Source organism: Xenia sp. Carnegie-2017, unplaced genomic scaffold (genome assembly GCF_021976095.1).
Source record: "Xenia sp. Carnegie-2017 unplaced genomic scaffold, XeniaSp_v1 HiC_scaffold_5, whole genome shotgun sequence".
In the NCBI taxonomy this organism is placed as follows: domain Eukaryota; kingdom Metazoa; phylum Cnidaria; class Anthozoa; order Malacalcyonacea; family Xeniidae; genus Xenia; species Xenia sp. Carnegie-2017.
In genome coordinates, this window is record NW_025813515.1 from 1 (window position 1) to 23,907 (window position 23,907).

A 23,907-nucleotide genomic window follows, 5' to 3' on the forward strand; every position below is an offset into this window, starting at 1 on the left:
GCATGATGAAGGACTTTGAAGCCTATTCAAAAGTATTCTGTAAAGGGAAGGGGGTGAATAGTTTGAAAACATACATTATTTGTTTATAGTCCAATGAAAAGCAATGGAAAAGCCAGCACTTTTTTACTTTTACATTGCAAATATTTTTGTATTCAATCACTGGAAAAACAATGAATGGATTTGATTTTCTAAAGAAATTATTAACAATTTTGCTGACAAATTTGCATCGTAAGAGTAAAAGATTGGGCAGGCTTCGCCCCTGAGAAAAGTGGGTCGATGCTTCATACAGGTCCATGGGCCCTGATACATACGTAAGTAGCTACATGGATTTAAAATCAAAATTACAAACAGCCAATTTTTTTCTTTTCCTCTAATTTATCATGTTTATACATGGTCTATGTCTTGATTGTGTAAGCTGTCAGGTTTGCACGTAATTATCAATATTGTTGATCTTTGATGAGGTGGTATGGACAACAAATCGTCGGGTTATAATTTCTTTTCCTGTGTCAATTTTGAAATAAAGGGACAAAGGACAAAACGATTCTGTGCTAATGTGATCTATTATTACCCTTTAATAATATTTAGTGTCCTATTATTAATATTCAGAATTTCGTATTCGCTGTTCCTAATCCAAAGCATTTTAAAAGATGCTGACCAAAGTCCTGGTGTTAATTTAAAAATAATGTATGATATTAGATGTGTATTATCATCACATTTAAAGGTATCTTAATGTTGGCATGTATGATGTGGGACATGTTCATTCACCAACTAAACTTTGAATAAATTGGTACCGTTCTAGGCAAACAAGAGGCATGACATTTTGTCAAAAGTGTCAATTTCGGTGCCGATATTTCATTGTTGACGTCGAAGCTTAAAAAATGTCTACAAGTTAAAATTAAAACGCAACAAGAAATGAAGGATTTATTTAGCGAACTACCTGGTAAGTAGTTCTGGTAGGTTAGAAGTTTCTTACGTTTTCTGTGGCCGAAAAGTATTTAAGATTTCTTTTTGCCTAACCGAACTCTCAATTCAATTTGCATCCAAGGAAATACGAATTTATTTTGTTTGTTAGTGACGTACGATCCTGAAATTGTTTGTCAGTGGGAGGCCAGAGAGAAGGAAATTATGTCAAGAGTCTACCCAGGTATATAATGTCATTCATGGCAAATAGTTTCATTCTTAACAATTCAGTCTGTAGGATTTAAAGACGTACTTTTTAAATACAGAACATAAAGAAACCACGGAGAACTGGAAAGTGACGTACGTTCAAAAGCTACTGCATTTTAAACAACTAAGGTAGGTTTTTTAATGTACTAAACTGGCTATTTCTCTATAATACATGCCTATAGACGTTTTAATATTTCTTTTGAGCCTAATTGGTGAATTATTAAATTCTTAGTGCTACATCATTCGGATGTTTTGAAGAAAACCAGAAGATAACATCTGAAGATTACTCAATTTATCAGATGTCGAAAAAACTATACCAGTATGTATAAATGTGTCAAAGCAATATTTTGCTTTAAATTTTTTTTTACATACGCGCAAAATTTATGTAAACAGGTTTCGAAAGATTTTAAAAGATATTGAACGAAAGCATTCTGTAAAAGAAAGATGGAAACCTGGTCATCCTAATTTTGACGTCGTTGCATTGCAAGTCATACAAAGAAAACGAAAAGATACTGTCGGAGCTTTACATGGACTTTCCATAGAAAGGCATTTCTTAATAACATTGAGAAAGAAGTATGCAGGTACTGTAATGCACTGTAAATTTCGAATACTTGTAACCTAAGCTATGTTACCATATCTGTCTTTTGTTGTTCTTGTAAATGTTAATTTTGTATTCCTTTTACTTGTTTAGATGGTCAGAAAATTGCCACTCGCTTGTCCAGGCAAATCACCAAGATCACGAACAAGATGAAATTAACAATTGAGAAACACAATGCTGCCATTGATTCTCTTCGTGATTTTATAAACAGTTTACCCGATCGTCTGACATTTGACAAAACGAAAGATCCTACATCAGACCTTTATGAGGGATTTGAGTCTGGTGAGGATGACATTCTAGGGAATCCTCGGTCCCAGTATACACAAAGAGGAAAGCTATTGAAATGTACTTAATCCTAAAACGATGTGACGAGGAAGAGAAACTTTTAAACTTGGAAAGAGAAAGGCTTCTATTGTATTACACCAATCTTATCTCAAAATTGATGAAGCACTTGCTGATATTGGTGATTTGAGCAGCGATGAATTCATGCTTGGTTCAAAGCATGAACTGATAAGATTTAAAACCAAATTGCGGAATGAGTTGTTCAGCTTGAAGAAAAGTTTTGAGCTTCCACTTGGAGAAACTTTTCTTCTCCATGCTGAGATTGTCAACTTAACCAATGATGTCAACATTCCCAATGAATCTGAAAGCTCACCGTATGAGGAATCCGATACTGAAGATGAAAACATCGAAGAGCTCTCAGAAGTGGACAGTGACATTGAATAGACGACATAGCTACTATTCGTAAACTAATAGCTACTTTTTATGTACTTACTATGTAATTTAGTTGTTCACGTATCTAGTATAACTGATATCACGCAAACATTTGGTTTTGTGACGTCATGTTAGTGCACAGTCATTTTCTCTTCTTCTGTACAACACCGGAAGTTTTGACCTGTCGTTGAATGGTGAGAGAACTATGTTCTTTATTATTTATCAATGTCCTACAAGTAAGAGTTTATATGCGACATACATCCCAACCAATTAGCTTCATATTTTGCTCGAGATTAACTCCAAACAGATGACTAACTTTACCGATGTTCAAGCTAACGAAACGATGCGGACGAGAGAGTGCGGTCTGGTTCGGCACCCTTGATGGCACTGCCGCTGTAAGAGGTAAATGAGAAATGAATCCGAATACGTGTTTGGATTGAAATAATATAAAACTCAAAATTATTAATCTACGTTACTGAGCACTGCTTCCATTTCACAGAACACGTAAGCCATTTTACAGATCGAACACTCTTGTCATGTTGCACGCCTACCATAATCTATGCACGTATTACGTATCACGCATTCTTGCCGTGAGCTTGAAATACTCTCTACGCAATACCAACCCTCCCTACAATCACATTCTAAAGTAACATTCTGATGTTAAGAAAAGAACGTGATCGTTTTTTTTGGGGTTGTTTTTATTATAAGGTGCTACATACTCTGCTACTAATAAGGTCCATGCTATAAGGGTCGTTGTACTAACTAAAAAAATCAATATTTTATTTGAAACATAATTTGTTAAAAAATTTAAAGCCACAACTGTCAACTATTTGCTGTAACAAAACATTGCTACTGGCTACTGCATACTTTTGTGTAACAATCACATATGCTCGATGATATTGGATTATGCGGTGCTGTTTATTTCACAAAAAGCACCGTAAAGTGAATATGTCGACGCAGCGGAATTCTCGAAATGTTAAAAGTGGAATTCATTTATGATATATATGTTGCTTTATTTTAAGTGTTCGTTGGTACCGTAAATGAATTTATCAACGGCCAGGGCGTTTAATCAATTCTAGATGTTGTGGTGCAGCGAAATGAAAAGAGAGACCTGTATATTAGTTGTTTGTGTGAACAAATAAAACAAAACTAAGACAAACTAAACTTCTTATAAGCCAAATTGTGAACCCACTATAATTAATATATCATAAAGGTAATGTTGTGAAGGTGGTAGGTGTCTATCGAGGACGGGACTTTATTAGTAAGTAGCGTTGCAAGGAGGGGGGGGGGGCGTTTAATATGTATAAGGTGTTAATTTAATATAGGGCATTTATTAGATCGTTTACGTCACATATGCCCATATATCACAATTTGCCTTATGCAAACCAATGAGACCTTTGGGAAAACTTGAGAGCAGATCAGTGCAAGCAGCAGACCGAAGGTCTGTACGATTGCATCTGCTCGAGTTCCCACAAACGGCTTCAAGGTTTGCATAAGCCAGTGCAACGGTGCAAACACGAAAAACAGTTTTTACCTCTTGTATACAATGATACGAAACAATAATTAGAAACAGATAAATTTACATCGATATGCAAATTTTTTTTGGTTAATAGATTGATTTGATTGGTTGAGTTGAAGTCGGTTTGCACAGGTTAATGCACACACGGCTATAGACCAATCACCGAGCGGGTACTATTGTTTTTATTTTATATATGGACAATGGACATTACTCACATATGTTGCATACTCTTATAAACTGTACTGCCCATATTTATGTCATTTGAGTTGAAGCAATGCCGAAAAAAGATGCATCAAGAAGAAAACATAAACCGTCTCACTTTCGAGAAGCTCGTGCAAATTGGTGAGAATGTCTCCACTTGTGGGGTTTTTTGTCAACCGGAACCCGTGAACGCAGTCGCTTGTGTCCTTAATCGTTATATATGACTTTATTATAGGTTGTGAACTCTGTTTCATCAAGATTCCTTATGTCGTGTAAAATGCTCAGATGTTCTAAAAGTGTTGAGAAATAAATATAAGAGTATATCTGTTCGAGAGTGTGGGTTCATTGTACAAAAGTGTTTTCCTATGGTGAAGCGAATTCATAGCAATCATGTCTACTTTTATTCTGGCATTAGCCACATCGACGCCATTGAAAATGTTAAACAATGTCATACGGAAAATGGTATGGTTTAAAATAGCTAGCGCAGTCCCTAATTAACATAAATTTCAGAGGCACACGATAAGAATAATTTGAGGAAGGGCTTAATTTTTGGTGTTAATTGTATATAATATTGAGAACCTTTTTTTGTTGGGGGGATTGATTTTCCATCTTGAGAAGAGCTACCTTGGACATGGAGCAAACTTTATTTTCTTGTCTCATTTCATAGATTGCTCAACTGAGAATAAGATGCTTTGTGGATTACCTGATTGCATGAGTATCAATCGGTCGGAATTGCTACGTTCCTCATCAAAGAAGCCTACATATTCATTCCCAAATGGGAATTTTGATAGCATGGAGTTATGTTGGTTTAGAGGAATGGCAGTTGCAGTGAGGAAATCTGAGTTTGATGTCATTGAGGAAGCAAGAACTATTCTTAGCCAGGGACGCCGGAACGGCAAAAGGGCAGAAGGGGCAAGCATTTGTGGAAGGGCACATTAGTGAAATATACTAAAAATAATATTATATTGATAAACAGCAAAGAGATGTGCTACATGCAATACACAATACACTGTACAGAAGCACATGTCCGCAGTGTTGGTCGATAAATATTAACGATAATATAACTATCAAACGATGTAACGTCACTAATTCACAATTTGTCATGTATTGTATTTTCCAAAATATTTAATTCTTCTTTCATTTCTCTGTGAAAACTCTTTGGCAATTACGTCTATTTCCACCATATCCATGTGTTGCTTCTGAATGTTGGAGAACATAATATCATTCAGATGATTTCCTTCAGTGTATGACCGCAGCCATGTTTTGAGACGACGCATTACGCTGAATGTGCGTTCGCACGAGGCAGATGAGAGTGGCACTGTGTAGCAGGGGCGGATCTAGAGTATGTCAAATCCGTCGCGCGACTGATGTTTGAAATTCAAAAATTACCTATTCATATTAATTAAAAATTCATTAATTATTCTTATTTTCTTATCGCATTTACTTCGTGATAAAAATCCCGCATTATTTATTATTGAAAACTAATGACTAATCCAATGAATATCTCGTTGGTAACCAGATCAGTTGAATTTTAATTGACCTGGAATAATCGACTGATAAGCGGGTGGCTTGACTGGTTCGACGGATAAAGGAGTCTATGAACGTCAAAAACGCTTATTTTATTGGTCAATAGCCAGATCAGTGGACAGTCTGGAATGGTCTCGACTGATAATAAGGGTGGCCGGACGTATAAGGGAGTCCAATTGCTATCTTACAATTGGTTCATTTGAATTTTTGCTTTATTGTGTTTGACGGATTTCGACTGATAGCCAACTGAACTAACATAGTCAAGCTCACTGTCTGAATTGAATGTTTGATCGTTTTATAGTAATTTTTATAAGCATGAGAGAAACTAAACTACAATCAGATGGAATTTATGGAAATCGTTTACAAATTCATATATTGCCACGAATGATGCTGTCCAAAACTATGTGGATGAATTGTAAATGCTTGGCAAAGACAATCTCGCGAGCGACAATTTAGTCAGTGATGTTCAAACTAAACTACAATCAGATGGAATTTATGGAAATCTTTTACAAATTCATATATTGACATGAATGCTGCTGTCCAAACTGTGAATTTTTTCAAGAGGGTGGAAATTTATGGATAAATTTTAAATGCTTGGCCAAGACGATCTCGCGAGCGACATTTCAGTCACTGATGTTCAAAAGAAAGCCAACATTGTTTTGAGTTTTATCAGCAGAAATTTACATCGAAAATCGTAAGTAAAGGACAAGTGAAGTGTATGCATGAATGTAATATATCAAAGTCAATTATGCGAGTGTGTGATGCGATTTATGTCAATATTGCGTATGGTAAGCAGATCGATGTTACATATTGTCCCCTTTTCTAACTGAACACCTCATGTAGAGATGTAAAGGTGTGTTAATCTACGGCTCATACCAGATTGTTTGCCATAAATTCCAAAGGGCTATTGATGTATGAAAAGCATTTTCTATAAAGTAAAAACATCTTTCTATGTATGCAGATAAACCTTGAAATTTGGCAAAACAGCAAAGTATTTTTCATGATCACTAGGTAATTTTTCTGATGATCATTATAATTTCTAAACTAAATTATTTCTGATTTACATTTAAACAAGCTTTGATCATATGAAAGATATTTATCATAACCAGTAAGCATGACACATGAACCAATTTTAACATTCATGTAATTATATAATTAAAGACATGTTGGTTACATTCTGTTTGTATTTGCAAGTACAATGCTACTAGTGATTGCTATATAGCACACCTTGCATATACTTACAGGAGATAATAGCCTAGTGAAATGCCTAATAAACACATTTATGGCATTAAGCTGTCCTTAACTGCAAATTTTCACTCTGATAATTTTGCTTAACCTTTGCAGAAAAAATTTTGAGTTTTTCTCAAAGGTGAATTTGCTGGCACTGATGTGGAGATGGGTAAAGGATTACAATAAACTTGCATGGTTTGAAGTCTGAGCTTTTCTATATCTATGAACTGTCACTTGTAGTACCAAATTTCTAACTTAACTAAACTCATTACATAGAGGTTTGAATGGGGGTCTCTAGGGGGGTCTATGCCTGACAACTTGGTAGAAATTTTAAAGACTATATCTGTTTTGAATAGCATTATTGTAAAAACGCTGAAAATGGCATTTTCAAGGCTCTGAAATTCAAAATTTCTCAGGGGAGAATGCCTCAGACCCCCAGGTGCGGAGCGCCTTCGACGTTTTATGACTGATGTTTGAAAAATCCTAGATCCGCCCCTGCTGTGTAGTATAGTATAATTAGTTTATGGATCTCTGAGCACCTTTTCTTTGCTGACGGCATGGCATTGAGTATCTCTGCTATTGTTGAAATACGCGGGACTTCTGTTATTTTTTTCTTCTGATCCGCGTTGTAAAGCCCAAGAATGGTGGGAAGATCATCAAGCTGCTTTCTTAGAGCATCTTTATCAATCAAAGAATTGCTTAATCCATCTAAAGATACTCCTCTTTCTTTCATAGAGTTAAGTAACAGTTTCTCGATACATTTGATCTGGAAAAGATCGTCTTGTTCAAATCGCGATCCTTGACCTGAAATGATTGCATCAATGGTTTGGTAGTACGAACTTCGCATTGGTGTTATATTCGCACTGTTGTAAACTTGCATCTGTGACGTGAAGGCTTTCTTTTATTAACATTTCTTCATTATTCATCCATCTTGGAACTTTTCTTAGTCTGGTGCCAGTGCCAAAATTTTCACTAAATTCCAGTGGAAACGACATCATAACACGAAAACTTTCTTAGCGTCATCAAGTGTACGCTCAAACTCTTCTTCGCTTCTCATCTCATGAAGACGTTGCAGGACATGTCTTATTGAAAATAGAGCGTACTCAGCTGAAATATCAACCGCTTGGAGCTCTTTAGAAAGCTTCTCGAGTAAAGCCAATAGCTTTCTTGTCGCGTTTAAATTAAAGATGACGATTAAGGAAGACAGTTGTCGCCTTAATATTCCTCTAATCTTTGCTTTTGTGTCTGCCGAAATGCTAGGATCTTCCTGCAGTTTTTCAAGGGTTGCATGTAGTCCAGCCGATTTCTCGAAGATGACGTCAGCAGCCTTTACTCTTGTTGTCCATCTCGTTGTAGAAGGACTTTGGAGTCGTAGAACTTTGTAATCGTTTGTTCCTGTTTCGTTTCTAAAATCTGCCTGTATTTCTTCGAACAATAAAATACGTTTTGGATGGGCACCTACGATTGCATACAGGGATTCGCATAAAACCAGTGATGTAGACAATAAATTAGATTGCTTAGCTGCATCCTGTATAATAAGTTCATTGCAGTGACTGAAACAATGAACATAAATTGCGTTTGGTGCAATATCTTCCTTGAGCTTTCTTGCGAGGGATTTCATTGCTGAAGCCCATCAAAGCCTATAGCTGCCATTTTCTGACCTTCCATGCCACATCTGATAAGGATATCTTTGGTGTAGTGCAGAATGCATCAGATGAAAGTCCTTGCGAACATTCATAAATTCCAACAAAATCTTCCGATACTTCGTAATTATCATCACAGGTCCTTACGGAGAAAGACAACTGTTCTTTCTTAGATACGTCTGATGATTCGTCAGCTAGAATTGAAAATGATTCTCTCACTAGAATTTTATCAATCAAATGTCTTCGAGCATTTAATACAATCATCTGTTTCTGCTCGTCCAGGATGTCGTGCAGTTACGTATCGGTTCTCGTCAAGTAAAAGTTTTAGTGCCTTGTCGTTAATAGCTTTATCAAGATTGAACTGATGAATATTAGATTCAAAATCCGTTCTACCTCTAATCGCTATACCTTGGCGTAAGAGGGTTTTTAATGTTTGAAGATGTGAAATTAACCCTTTCCGTCTTAACTGCTGCGTTTCAAGAGCAAGCGAACTGCAGGCTATGCTAATAGACAATTGCCCTTTGTCTGATGTGGCACAAGCTTATTTATGAGCGTAACTGTTTTCATGTTCGTTGAATTTCACAGCCTTTTTCCAGTTATCAAATCCAACTTCATAACTGCCAAACACTCCCTTTATCTTAGAGTGAGTAGAACAAATTTCGCAAAAAGCCTTATTTTTTTCTCGATTGTACACTAGCCACTCATAATTTCGTAACCACTGACCTTGGAAATATCGACCATGCTTCACACTACTTTCCTTGTCTTCACTTGTAAAGTCTTTCTCATGTTTTACCCATGTCGTTTTCATGCATATCTTTTCTGTTTCACCAATCAGACTTTTCGGTTTGTACCATTTTTGTGTTTCACAGTCTGAGGCTTTTTCAGTATTGACAGTTATTACAGTGTCAATTCCGCTTGTTGAAGCAGAATCAAAATCATGGCCTGTGTTTCCTTTTGCAAACAGCGATGTTATTTTAGATTGACCTGGTTTAGCCGCTGCTTTCGCTAATGCTTTTGCTGAATCTTTTTTACATCTTTCTGCTCTTGGCATTGCAGAGAAAGCGATAAGATGCAATAAATATCCCTTTGAAAATCATGAGTGTTTAGGTGACTGAGCCATTTATGCCAGCAGATGTTTACGCTATCTATTAGAGTTAATTATTTACATGTTATTTATACTATCGGTAATTACATAAGTCGAGCTTTCCTTTACGTCATTAGCAGTACTCACTCTTTCATTGCGTTTCAAGTTCTCACGCGTTGCAACCAAAAGAAGAACTAAACAAACAAAGAACTTACAAAACGTACTTAAAACAAAGAAATGTTAAAGGAAAACTAACATAGTTACGACAATTTTATTGCTAAGCTAAAAGAATGCAATATACCACAACGGTTAAGTAGTCTTTATCTTGTATTAAAACAATAAATTATCAACCTGTAGGGCACTTTTGCCCTGCCCACTCCTCCAGGCAAGGGGCCGTTGCCCCCCTTGCCCCCCAGTTCCGGTGTCCCTGTTCTTAGCTTACCATCTCATCCATGTTTTCCAATCTTAATTGGTATTTGTCGGGATGAAAAGCCATTCATTATAATAACAAAATTTTATGGTCATGTAGGAACTGGAGTATACATGTCCTTGGAAGGATTTTGCTATAGTCATGGAATCACGTTTGCCGAGTGGATATCTTTATTAATTGAGATATGGGAAGGCATAGAGTTGATGCATTCTTGTGGATTTGCTCATGGAGGTCTTGGATTTCAAAACATTATTGTTGTGAAACAAAAGAAAAGAAAAAGTTTGGGTGCCAGTATTTCTGAATCTTAATGAAGTCAAAGCTTTATGTGGAAGTATTGACAACAACTTAAGTCAGCAAGACTGCTTAGACTTTGGCATCTTGCTACATAAAGTAACTACTCTCCCCTGCAATAAAAGAAACATGTGCATTATGCCAGCAAGAGAAATTAGCTCAATTGTCCAAAGCTATTTCTTCTGGTTGCAATGCATTGTCAATAGCAAGACGTTTAAAACATATTGCACAAACATAAATATTTTTTACTAATGCATAAGTATCTCAATTATTACAGTTATTTTTACAAAAATGATATCTTATTTGTCCATCCAGTGAATTGTGCATGTCTTTGTGTAGGTGAAAGGTAGAACGCCCCCCTCAAAAAAAATTATTTTTCTATATAATGTAGTTTTTACTTTTGGGCTTTAATCTTCGAAATTTTAATTATAGAATTAGACATTCTGCATGGCTTATATGTGAATAGAAGAATATTACCTATTAAAAAAACATGTTCAATCCAACTAAAACTGACTTATTTACAATCCAACTAAAACTGAAAACTGAGTTGATTACAATACACATATTGCAGTGCTACCTGTTACCATTGTAAACAACGAATTTTTTTTCATTGGTGTGAAATTGAAAACTATATGTATCCCTGTTTTGATAAAATTTGAGTAACTTTCCTTTCGAAGGACTTGTTCAATATGAAGGTTTGGGTATAATCAGTAAACCTATGAGTCTCAAAAATTACATTGCCATTGTCCATAATAATATTTTTTCCAAAGATTGTTTCCTTTTTTTTAATAAGATGGAAGGTATTGCCTGACTCATGATTTAGCCAACATCCTGTCAATTTACCTCTTGCGCTTATCTGGTGCAGAGCTTGTAGAGATCCCGTAAATGAAAAAAGCCAGAACTGACTTTCCTCATCATCACAGTACACAGGCAAAACGACATGATTTGCCTGAGACACATATGCATTCAATTTTTTTTTAACTCTGTCAAAGCTTCTGGACATAACACTTTCCAGTGTGTTGATATTATTTCTTTGATTTCAGAAATGCTATGTGTCTCATTAATATCCAATACCTCCACATCTTCTTTTGATACTTTAAAGTCACATTTTCCGAATACATTACTAAGCAATTCCTTGCAGTCTTCACCAAAATCTTGCAAAGGTGCACCTTCTGACGTTTCAAGAATGAAGGAAATACTGTCCTGGCAGTCCATGATTTTCTGTATTTCCTTTGAGCCATATTATCGTGGCTTCTTTAGGTGAATGTTATCTGGTAGTCCTTCAACATGAAAACCACCAGAAAGATATGGAACGCGAGAACCAGTCACACCTTTGCTTCACCTTTAAGAAAAATGCTCACTGACAAGAACTAACAAACATAATGACTTAACAACATGACTGTAAAAGGGTAATTTTACAAAATTACTCACAGGAAAAAATTTTGTATCTTCCATATACTTTTATTAAAAACAGAGAAGATTTCTTTATGCAGGTGTATCAAAGGTAAAATTAAACTATCACTGTAAGGTAAACACTACCATTCAGGAATATACAGGCAACCTTTGTACATAACTGTTATTAACAACATTATACTGTTTTCAAAAGTATTTAATGAAAAATTTATTCAAAAATTTTTTAAACATGCAGCCATAGAGTGAAACACTTTATCCAGGCCTGTGGTTGTTAAAATTACACCTGTATGGTCACGTCACTCTCAATGGTGAAGACCTGCGTACAAGAATAAATAAAAAATTGACTTACTATACTTCTTGTTAAAGAGCATTCTTACATCCTCATGAGTCCATTTCTGTTTTTCTCGGTCTACATCTACCAAATATAGCATACAAATTTTTTTTTTGCTATACAAACTACAATTTTATCCCAAAAGCTTGCTTCGTGATTTTCACTCTTTTAGAGAATTTAATGAAGAGTGAGAAATCACGAAGCAGGCTTATCAATATAAAATTATAGTTTGTGAATTTTCGTTATAAAAGCATGCTCAATATCTTTATAGATTGAGCAAAATATAAATTCCTAAAAGTAAAATAAAGCATCAACTGTCATTCACCTGGTGATTGCCAAAAGGGGTGAAACACAGTGTAGCAAATGGTTTCATGATATTATATACGTATACCACTTTATCGGATACCAAAAATACTTTAATATTCACCGTTAGAAATATGCTATTTTGAGATGGGATGAACATTTTGCAACCATAGGTAACATGACATTATACTAAAGCTCTGAAACTTAGTCATATGTATCTACTTGAGTACCATCCAGTAACTGGTATCCATGAAACTGGTGCTGACATACCAATAGAAGTTAAACTTTATGCCTATTTTACTCTTTACCAAACATTGCTTGAAACTTGCACAAAACTGCTGGTTCATTGTGAACAAATCTTTTTCCTCCTGATGAACCAAGGACATAAAGCTCTTTTTTCCATTCACCAGTAAGCAGCTAGCCCTGGCAACCAAGATACTCCAAGTAACTGAACTAAAAGAAAAGTAAAATAATTGATAATGGTCACATTAGGCATAAGTACTGCAAAAAGCTATGTATAGTTTGCAACAATATGGACTTTAACAAATGGCATGAGATGACATTTGTTTTTTTTATTGCTACTATATTCTATTTACTATACATAGTTTCTGTTGTTGTTGGTATTGCTATGATAATTATTATTTCTACAAATGTAATGCTATACCATCAATGCTATTGTAATGATCATCATTACTGATGGAGAATTAAACAGAATCTTTTGTTGTCCAAACACTATTCTACATATCCCAAATTATATGACATATATGTCTGCATTACATCTGTGATTAAGACAGTGAAGTACAAATATTGTCATAAAATATCAGCAACAACAGCAACAACAATCATCTCTTCAGTGATTAATCTTCTTGGAACCAAAAGAATTTTACAATCACTTTTCACAGCATTTAGTAACTGTATAAATTTTCAATTTCACACAAAATTTAAACTTCATACTACCATTAAATATAGTTTATTATTATTAAATCATTTCTTCATTTATTTTTTCATAGCCTTATGAAACAGTTCAACTGATACATTCCACACAACCAGAATACTAAAAAGATTTTCATGCCAGATGACGTTCAAGTCAAATTTCATGCCAAAAGAAAAACAAGTTTGCAATAAGAAATAACTTTCTATCTGGTAATCACTGCAACCATGTTTGCACAAAAAATGCATGCTCAAAACAAAGAGTTTTACTCAACATAATGTTATGTTTATTAATTTATGTTAATTTAATAGGATTTACGTTATAAGTTATGTTAATTGTTATAAAGCTAAAATATATAAAAAGGAGTTAACTTGTACTATCTAGGCAGTGGTAAAATAAATACATAAATGAAATATAAAACACTACAGTTGGCGACAAAGATTCGATTCTGATGGACGAAGAAGCCCAAAGTACACAGACAACTGTTGGTTTTAATGTGCCCTTTATGGGACATATGTAAGAATATTCATCTTATCTTTGTAGAAACTATTATAACAAAGCACATAATCCCTTTTTTCCGTGAAGCCCATGGATGTGTTCGTTCATGATGAAAGAGTCATATTGTATAAGGAGGCTCGCGTTCATCACGATTGAGTTATGAGAAAGTTACATTGTAAAAGGTAAAAAGTAAAAAAAAGTATAAACATGCTTAGAGTTTGTTTAAATTATAATTCAAAAAGGCAGAAGTTGTTTGAACCTTTGAAGTATCCTTGGACGTTCTAGTTTCTTTTATGAGAAGAATTCTTGTAAAGAAAAAGACAAATTTTTAAAACAGAAAAATCCCGTTTTCGGTCCGTGCTTCCCGATACCCGTGATAGTTGAGCACTAGAGCGTCGCATGTCAACTAAGGGAACCACATATTCCTTGTTTGTTTGCCATGAAGCATATGGATGGTTTGCTCGTGATACATGAGAAACAATAAATGGAGAGTTAAATCTGAAAGATGAAAAGCGATAAAAATGGTATAAAACATGTTTAAGGTTGTCTTTAATTATAAGTGTCCGATAAAGACAGGGTCATAAGAAGTTAATAGAAACATTGCCTGGTTTTTCTTATGAGAGGAAAACAAAAAGACAAAATTCGAAAGGAAAAAAACCCCGTTTTCGGTCCATGCTTCCCGATACCTCCTTAAGCTCAAGGCATTAGAACGCCGCATGTTAACGTTTCGGTAGGAGATTTCGGCCCCTCCACGCTATCCTACTTGGGAGATGCCAATAGCAAGCTTCCGCCCATCAGAACCTGAGATCACCTGCGATAGGCTTTGCTCAGGGTACGCAGGGAGAGTGCGGTCGCCACCGAAGTGTGGGCCCATAAGCTACTGCATACTATATCGCACCCAGCTTCCACTGCTAGTTGACATCTACTATATGAAGTTTTAGCTTTATATATATATACAAAAATTTAAAGGCGTACGAAAGTTGTGGGATGATTGTTATCGTTACTGCGCATGCGCACATGATTTCTTTGATAATTTGCGACTAAATGAGTTAATTGACACAATTGTAGTGCAAATACGTATAGTTGGTCGTTGTCATGACTATGAACAACTACTCGAGTGGACTGCACATGCTCGAGCAGACTGCGCATGCGCAGATCGTTTCTCAATTAAATTGTTACTAAGCATGCTAGTTACTTCAAAATTGGTGCTAGTAGATGCAGTTGGTCGTTGCCAGACCACGGGATTGGGTATCTGGTGAAGTTGATTGCGCATGCTCAAGCAGACTGCACAAGCGCAGCTGATTTGTGTTGAAACTTGTGACTGAGCGAGCTATTTACTCCAAAATCGGTACTAGTACATCCAGTTGGTCGCTACCATGAGCTTGGAGAGTTTGTGGTGTTGACAACACATGCTCAGACTCTCAATTAATTTGTGACAGAGCGAGCTCTGAAATTGGTGCTTGTAAATGCGCTGAGCAAGTTTTCAATCATATATTTTTGGAATACTCTTTGTTTTCTTATGCTAGTTTTGACAAATGCATATGAAACTCATCAACACTTTGTTACGGCACTCGTAATATCCATGACAACGTTAAAATGTTTTTATTTTCTCTATAATTTAATGCCTGTATATTGCATGTCATATTTAGCTTTTCTTTGAAAAACGGGATTCTTTGGTTTTCAAAATTTGTCTTTTTCTTTACAAGAATTCTTCTCATAAAAAAACTAGAACGTCCAAGGATACTTCAAACGTTCAAACAACTTCTGCCTTTTTGAACTATAACTTAAAAAAACTCTAAGCATGTTTATACGTTTTTTATTTATTACCTTTTACAACGTAACTTTTTCATAACTCTCTCGTGACGAACGAGAGCCTCCTTATACAATATGACTCTTTCATCATGAACGAACGCATCCATGGGCTTCACGGAAAAAAGGGATTATGTACTTTGTTATAATCGTTTCTACAAAGATAACATTTATTAGGCTAAGAAATTTGAAAATAAAAATATATTTGAGTTATTAGCAAATGACAAGTCGAGAATTCATTGATCATACTCATTCCAATTGGTCTGGAACAACCATGACATTTATAATTTTGACCATCCAACCCTTTATCAAGGGCTATATTGTTAATCAACGACAGTATCTTCATACGTCGTTCTTGCTGAACACCTTCAGGTGAAGTAGGATCATCAATAATCTGTTATATACAAAAACATAATTTATCCATAGAATCATAGCAAAGTTACGATGGACAGATGAGAGTTATTAACGCTATAAAACTTAAATTCAATATATCGTATAAAGTACCTCAAATCCCGACGATTTCTCGTATCGAAAGGATTCTAAAGTAAAGATGAAAATTAAGATGAGAAAAGAATTGAAACTAGAGAATTTTTCCAAAAAAATGTTGAACCTGTACACTACCATAAATTCTTCTTCAATGTCTATACTCTAAAAATAATAATCATTAAAACGACAATTTCAAAAAGCATAAAAACTAAGTATTTGTAAATTGGTGAAAGATACAGGATGAACATGAAACCTTCTCAGAAGACGATGGAACGAGACCATAACCATTTGATGTGTTCCTTCAAACAACGTTTGCGTAATCCGTTAGCATACCATGAAAACTAACTTCTGGTTTAGGCGACGCTTTACTAGCAACCTCCTCAACGTCTTCAGGACAATTAACGTATACTGAACTGGTGTCACCAAGGCTCAATGACGATGACCAACCACTAGCCATACCTAATATGTTACCACCAGAGATCTTTCTGGGTAGATCAAGGTTTAGGAACTTCAGACAAGGGTTGTGTTGAGCTGAGAACTAAAAAGAACAAATATGGATAGATGATGAAGTGGAGAACAAGAATAGAGGTTATAGGAATACGTATACCACTTGGTGCTCTTTCAAAGATATACATTACAGGATAACTATGGATCCAAGTAGTCTAAACAACTAGGTACATTTAAGCAATCCATCTTCCCATCGTAAACACAAGTGTCAAAAACGTGATCAAATTACAAAATTCGTGCAATCAAATAGTCGGACATGGTATTGTATTTGTAGAAGAGAGCCAATAAAATAAAAAGATTCTCTTGGCATTTGTAAATATTAGTTTAGAAATACAGATCGACTAATTATAAAGGCAGAAGATGTAGTGAATAAAACCATTTCCCGTCAAATCAAAGGAAAGCTTGGATATGACATGCTATGCAAGTATAAAGTTGTAGAGAAAAATAAAAAACATTTTTAACGTTGTCACGGATATTACGAGTGCCGTAACAAAGTGTTGACGAGTTTCATATGCATTTGTCAAAACAAGCTTAAGTAGACAAAGAGCATGCAGAAAATACATGATGGAAAACTTGCTCAGCGCATCTACAAGCACCAATTTCAGAGCTCGCTCTGTCACAAATTAATTGAGAATCTGAGCATGCGTTGTCAACTCCACAAACTCTCCAAGCTCATGGTAACGACCAACTGGATGTACTAGTACCGATTTTGGAGTAATTAGCTGGCTCAGTCACACGTTTTAAGACAAATCATCTGCGCATGCGCAGTCTCATTGAGCATGCGCAGTCAACTTGACTAGCTAAAGGTCATGGTCATGGCAACGACCAACTGCATCTACTAGCACCAATTTTGAAGTAAATAGCAAGTAACAATTTAATAGAGAAATCGTCTGCGCAGTCCACTCGAGTAATTGTTCATAGTCATGACAACGACCAACTATATGTACTTGCACTACATTTGTGTCAATTAACTCACTTAGTCGCAAATTATCAAAGAAATCATCTGGGCATGCGCAGTAACGATAACAATCATCCCACAACTTTCGTACGCCTTTAAATTTTGGTATATATATATAAAGCTAAAACTTCATATAGTAGATATCAACTAGCAGTGGAAGCTGGGTGCGATATAGTATGCAGTGGCTTAGGGCCCACACTTCGGTGGCGACCGCACTCCCCTGCGTACCCTGAGCAAAGCCTATCGCAGGTGATCTCAGGCTCTGATGGGCGGAAGCTTGCTATTGGCATCTCCCAAGTAGGATAGCGTGGAGGGCCGAAATCTCCTACCGAAACGTTAACATGCGGCGTTCTAGTGCCTTGCGCTTAAGAAGGTATCGGGAAGCATGGACCGAAAACGGGTTTTTGCTTTCGATTTTATTCTTTTGTTTTTCTCATAAAACAAACCAAGCAATGTTTCAATTAACTTCTTATGACCCTGTCTTCTTCTGACACTTATAAATAAAGACAACCTTAAACATGTTTTATACCAATTTTATCGGTTTATATCTTTCTGATTTAACTCTCCCATTTACTGTTTCTCACGTATTACGAGCAAACCATACATATGTTTCATGGAAAACAAACAAGGATTATGTGGTTCCTTTAGTTAACATGCGACGCTCTAGTGCTCAACTATCTAGGCTATCGGGAGGCATGGACCGAAAACGGATTCTTTGGTTTTCAAAATTTATCTTTTCTTTACAAGAATTCTTCTCATAAAACTAGAACGTCCAAGGATACTTCCAAACGTTCAAACAACTTCTGCCTTTTGAACTATAACTTAAAAACTCTAAGCATGTTTATACGTTTTTATTTATTACCTTTACAACGTAACTTTCATAACTCTCTCGTGATGAACGAGAGCCTCCTTATACAATATGACTCTTTCATCATGAACGAACGCATCCATGGGCTTCACGGAAAAGATTATGTACTTTGTTATAATCGTTTCTACAAAGATAACATTTATTAGGCTAAGAAATTTGAAAATAAAAATATATTTGAGTTATTAGCAAATGACAAGTCGAGAATTCATTGATCATACTCATTCCAATTGGTCTGGAACAACCATGACATTTATAATTTTGACCATCCAACCCTTTATCAAGGGCTATATTGTTAATAAGCGACAGTAACTTCATACGTCGTTCTTGCTGAACACCTTCAGGTGAAGTAGGATCATCAATAATCTGTTATATACAAAAACATAATTTATCCATAGAATCATAGCAAAGTTACGATGGACAGATGAGAGTTATTAACGCTATAAAACTTAAATTCAATATATCGTATAAAGTACCTCAAATCCCGACGATTTCTCGTATCGAAAGGATTCTAAAGTAAAGATGAATATTAAGATGAGAAATTTCCAAGAATTGAAACTAGAGAATTTTTCAACAAAAAAATGTTGAAAATACCTGTACACTACCATAAGATTCTTCAATGTCTATACTCTAAAATAATAATCATTAAAACGACAATTTCAAAAAGCATAAAAAAACTAAGTATTTGTAACATTGGTGAAAGATACAGGATGAACATGAAACCTTCTCAGAAGACGATGGAACGAGACCATAACCATTTGATGTGAACTTCTTTCAAACAACGTTTGCGTAATCCGTTAGCATACCATGAAAACTAACTTCTTTAGGCGACGCTTTACTAGCAACCTCAACGTCTTCAGGACAATTAACGTATACTGAACTGGTGTCACAAGGCTCAATGACGATGACCAACCACTAGCCATACCTAACATGTTACCACCAGAGATCTTTCTTGGGTAGATCAAGGTTTTAGGAACTTCAGACAAGGGTTGTGTTGAGCTGAGAACAAAAAAGAACAAATATGGATAGATGATGAAGTGGAGAACAAGAATAGAGGTTATAGAAGACACACTACGTATGCTCATTGGTGTTTCACAAGAGTATACATTACAGGATAACTATGGATCCAAGTAGTCTAAACAACTAGGTACATTTAAGCAATCCATCTTTCCCATCGTAAACACAAGTGTCAAAAACGTGATCAAATTACAAAATTCGTAATCAAATAGTCGGACATGGTATTGTATTTGTAGAAGAGAGCCAATAAAATAAAAAGATTCTCTTGGGGCATTTGTAAATATTAGTTTAGAAATACAGATCGACTAATTATAAAGGCAGAAGATGTAGGAGTGAATAAAAACCATTTCCCGTCAAATCAAAGGAAAGCTTGGATATGATATTATGCAATAAAGTTGTAGAGAAAAAAAAACATTTTTAACGTTGTCACGGATATTACGAGTGCCGTAACAAAGTGTTGACGAGTTTCACATGCATTTGTCAAACAAGCTTGGTAGACAAAGAGCATGCCAAAAATATATGATGGAAAACTTGCTCAGCGCATCTACAAGCACCAATTTCAGAGCTCGCTCCACAAATTAATTGAGAATCTGAGCATGCGTTGTCAACTCCACAAACTCTCCAAGCTCATGGTAACGACCAACTGGATGTACTAGTACCGATTTTGGAGTAATTAGCCTTCAATCACACTTTAAGACAAATCATCTGCGCATGCGCAGTCTCATTGAGCATGCGCAGTCAACTTGACCAGCCTAAGGTCATGGTCATGGCAACGACCAACTGCATCTACTAGCACCAATTTTGAAGTAAATAGCATGCTTAGTAACAATTTAATAGAGAAATCGTCTGCGCAGTCCACTCGAGTAATTGTTCATAGTCATGACAACGACCAACTATATGTACTTGCACTACATTTTGTGTCAATTAACTCACTTAGTCGCAAATTATCAAAGAAATCATCTGGGCGCAGTAACGATAACAATCATCCCACAACTTTCGTACGCCTTTAAATTTTGGTATATATATATAAAGCTAAAACTTCATATAGTAGATATCAACTAGCAGTGGAAGCTGGGTGCGATATAGTATGCAGTGGCTTAGGGCCCACACGGTGGCGACCGCACTCTCCTGCGTACCCTGAGCAAAGCCTATCGCAGGTGATCTCAGGTCTGATAAGGGCCTATTGGCATCTCCCAAGTAGGATAGCGTGGAGGGGCCGAAATCTCCTACCGAAACGTTAACATGCGGCGTTCTAGTGCCTTGCGCTTAAGGTATCGGGAAGCATGGACCGAAAACGGGGTTTTGCCGAATTTTATCTTTTGTTTTCTTCTCATAAAACAAACCAAGCAATGTTTCAATTAACTTCTTATGACCCTGTCTTTCTGACACTTATAAATAAAGACAACCTTAAACATGTTTTATACCAATTTTATCGGTTTATATCTTTCTGATTTAACTCTCCCATTTACTGTTTCTCACGTATTACGAGCAAACCATACATATGTTTCCAAACAAACAAGGATTATGTGGTTCTTTAGTTAACATGCGACGCTCTAGTGCTCAACTATCTCGGGCTATCGGAGGCATGGACCGAAAACGGGATTCTTTGGTTTCAAAATTTATCTTTTTCTTTACAAGAATTCTTTCATAAAAAACTAGAACGTCCAAGGATACTTCAAACGTTCAAACAACTTCTGCCTTTTGAACTATAACTTAAAAAACTCTAAGCATGTTTATACGTTTTTATTTATTACCTTTTACAACGTAACTTTCTATAACCTCTCGTGATGAACGAGAGCCTCCTTATACAATATGACTCTTTCATCATGAACGAACGCATCCATGGGCTTCACGGAAAAAAGGGATTATGTACTTTGTTATAATCGTTTCTACAAAGATAACATTTATTAGGCTAAGAAATTTGAAAATAAAAATATATTTGAGTTATTAGCAAATGACAAGTCGAGAATTCATTGATCATACTCATTCCAATTGGTCAACAACCATGACATTTATAATTTTGAATCCAACCCTTTATCAAGGGCTATATTGTTAATTAACGACAGTAACTTCATACGTCGTTCTTGCTGAACACCTTCAGGTGAAGTAGGATCATCAATAATCTGTTATATACAAAACATAATTTATCCATAGAATCATAGCAAAGTTACGATGGACAGATGAGAGTTATTAACGCTATAAAACTTAAATTCAATATATCGTATAAAGTACCTCAAATCCCGACGATTTCTCGTATCGAAAGGATTCTAAAGTAAAGATGAAAATTAAGATGAGAAATTTCCAAGAATTGAAACTAGAGAATTTTTCAACAAAAATGTTGAAAATACCTGTACACTACCATAAGATTCTTCAATGTCTATACTCTAAAATAATAATCATTAAAACGACAATTTCAAAAAGCATAAAAAAACTAAGTATTTGTAACATTGGTGAAAGATACAGGATGAACATGAAACCTTCTCAGAAGACGATGGAACGAGACCATAACCATTTGATGTGAACTTCTTTCAAACAACGTTTGCGTAATCCGTTAGCATACCATGAAAACTACCTTCTGGTTTAGGCGACGCTTTACTAGCAACCTCCTCAACGTCTTCAGGACAATTAACGTATACTGAACTGGTGTCACAGGCTCAATGACGATGACCAACCACTAGCCATACCTAACATGTTACCACCAGAGATCTTTCTTGGGTAGATCAAGGTTTTAGGAATTTCAGACAAGGGTTGTGTTGAGCTGAGAACTAAAAAAGAACAAATATGGATAGGTGATGAAGTGGAGAACAAGAATAGAGGTTATAGGAGACACACTACGTATGCTCATTGGTGTTTACAAGAGTATACATTACAGGATAACTATGGATCCAAGTAGTCTAAACAACTAGGTACATTTAAGCAATCCATCTTTCCCATCGTAAACACAAGTGTCAAAAAAACGTGATCAAATTACAAAATTCGTGCAATCAAATAGTCGGACATGGTATTGTATTTGTAGAAGAGAGCCAATAAAATAAAAAGATTCTCTTGGGGCATTTGTAAATATTAGTTTAGAAATACAGATCGACTAATTATAAAGGCAGAAGATGTAGGAGTGAATAAAAACCATTTCCCGTCAAATCAAAGGAAAGCTTGGATATGACATGCAATATGCAAGTATAAAGTTGTAGAGAAAAATAAAACATTTTAACGTTGTCACGGATATTACGAGTGCCGTAACAAAGTGTTGACGAGTTTCATGCATTTGTCAAACAAGCTTAAGTAGACAAAGAGCATGCCAAAAATATATGATGGAAAACTTGCTCAGCGCATCTACAAGCACCAATTTAGAGCTCGCTCTGTCACAAATTAATTGAGAATCTGAGCATGCGTTGTCAACTCCACAAACTCTCCAAGCTCATGGTAACGACCAACTGGATGTACTAGTACCGATTTTGGAGTAATTAGCTCGCTCAGTCACACGTTTTAAGACAAATCATCTGCGCATGCGCAGTCTCATTGAGCATGCGCAGTCAACTTGACCAGCTACCTAAGGTCATGGTCATGGCAACGACCAACTGCATCTACTAGCACCAATTTTGAAGTAAATAGCATGCTTAGTAACAATTTAATAGAGAAATCTGCGCAGTCCACTCGAGTAATTGTTCATAGTCATGACAACGACCAACTATATGTACTTGCACTACATTTGTGTCAATTAACTCACTTAGTCGCAAATTATCAAAGAAATCATCTGGGCATGCGCAGTAACGATAACAATCATCCCACAACTTTCGTACGCCTTTAAATTTTGGTATATATATATAAAGCTAAAACTTCATATAGTAGATATCAACTAGCAGTGGAAGCTGGGTGCGATATAGTATGCAGTGGCTTAGGGGCCCACACTTCGGTGGCGACCGCACTCTCCTGCGTACCCTGAGCAAAGCCTATCGCAGGTGATCTCAGGGTCTGATGGGCGGAAGCTTGCTATTGGCATCTCCCAAGCAGGATAGCGTGGAGGGGCCGAAATCTCCTACCGAAACGTTAACATGCGGCGTTCTAGTGCCTTGCGCTTAAGAAGGTATCGGGAAGCATGGACCGAAAACGGGGTTTTTTGCTTTCGAATTTTATCTTTTTGTTTTCTTCTCATAAAACAAACCAAGCAATGTTTCAATTAACTTCTTATGACCCTGTCTTCTTCTGACACTTATAAATAAAGACAACCTTAAACATGTTTTATACCAATTTTATCGGTTTATATCTTTCTGATTTAACTCTCCCATTTACTGTTTCTCACGTATTACGAGCAAACCATACATATGTTTCATGGAAAACAAACAAGGATTATGTGGTTCCCTTTAGTTAACATGCGACGCTCTAGTGCT

General features: G+C 35.9%; 1 protein-coding gene and 1 long non-coding RNA gene across 2 annotated transcripts; one reads left to right on the top strand and one right to left on the bottom strand.

Moving 5' to 3' along the window:
• Window positions 1-162: 162 nt before the first annotated feature.
• Window positions 163-2,491, top strand: LOC124456515. Its single transcript, XM_047006937.1, has 8 exons — window positions 163-721; window positions 800-940; window positions 1,073-1,144; window positions 1,227-1,296; window positions 1,400-1,486; window positions 1,561-1,748; window positions 1,859-2,110; window positions 2,214-2,491. The coding sequence occupies exons 2-8, from the start codon at window positions 913-915 to the stop codon at window positions 2,489-2,491; spliced, it is 975 nt and encodes a 324-aa protein (XP_046862893.1). The 5' UTR covers window positions 163-721; window positions 800-912.
• A 9,675-nt stretch (window positions 2,492-12,166) lies between these two features.
• Window positions 12,167-18,754, bottom strand: LOC124456517. Its single transcript, XR_006952324.1, has 3 exons — window positions 18,727-18,754; window positions 12,760-12,904; window positions 12,167-12,232 (listed from the first exon to the last, which is right to left on the bottom strand). It is a non-coding gene; the product is annotated as an uncharacterized LOC124456517 (long non-coding RNA).
• Between the last annotated feature and the right edge of the window lie 5,153 nt (window positions 18,755-23,907).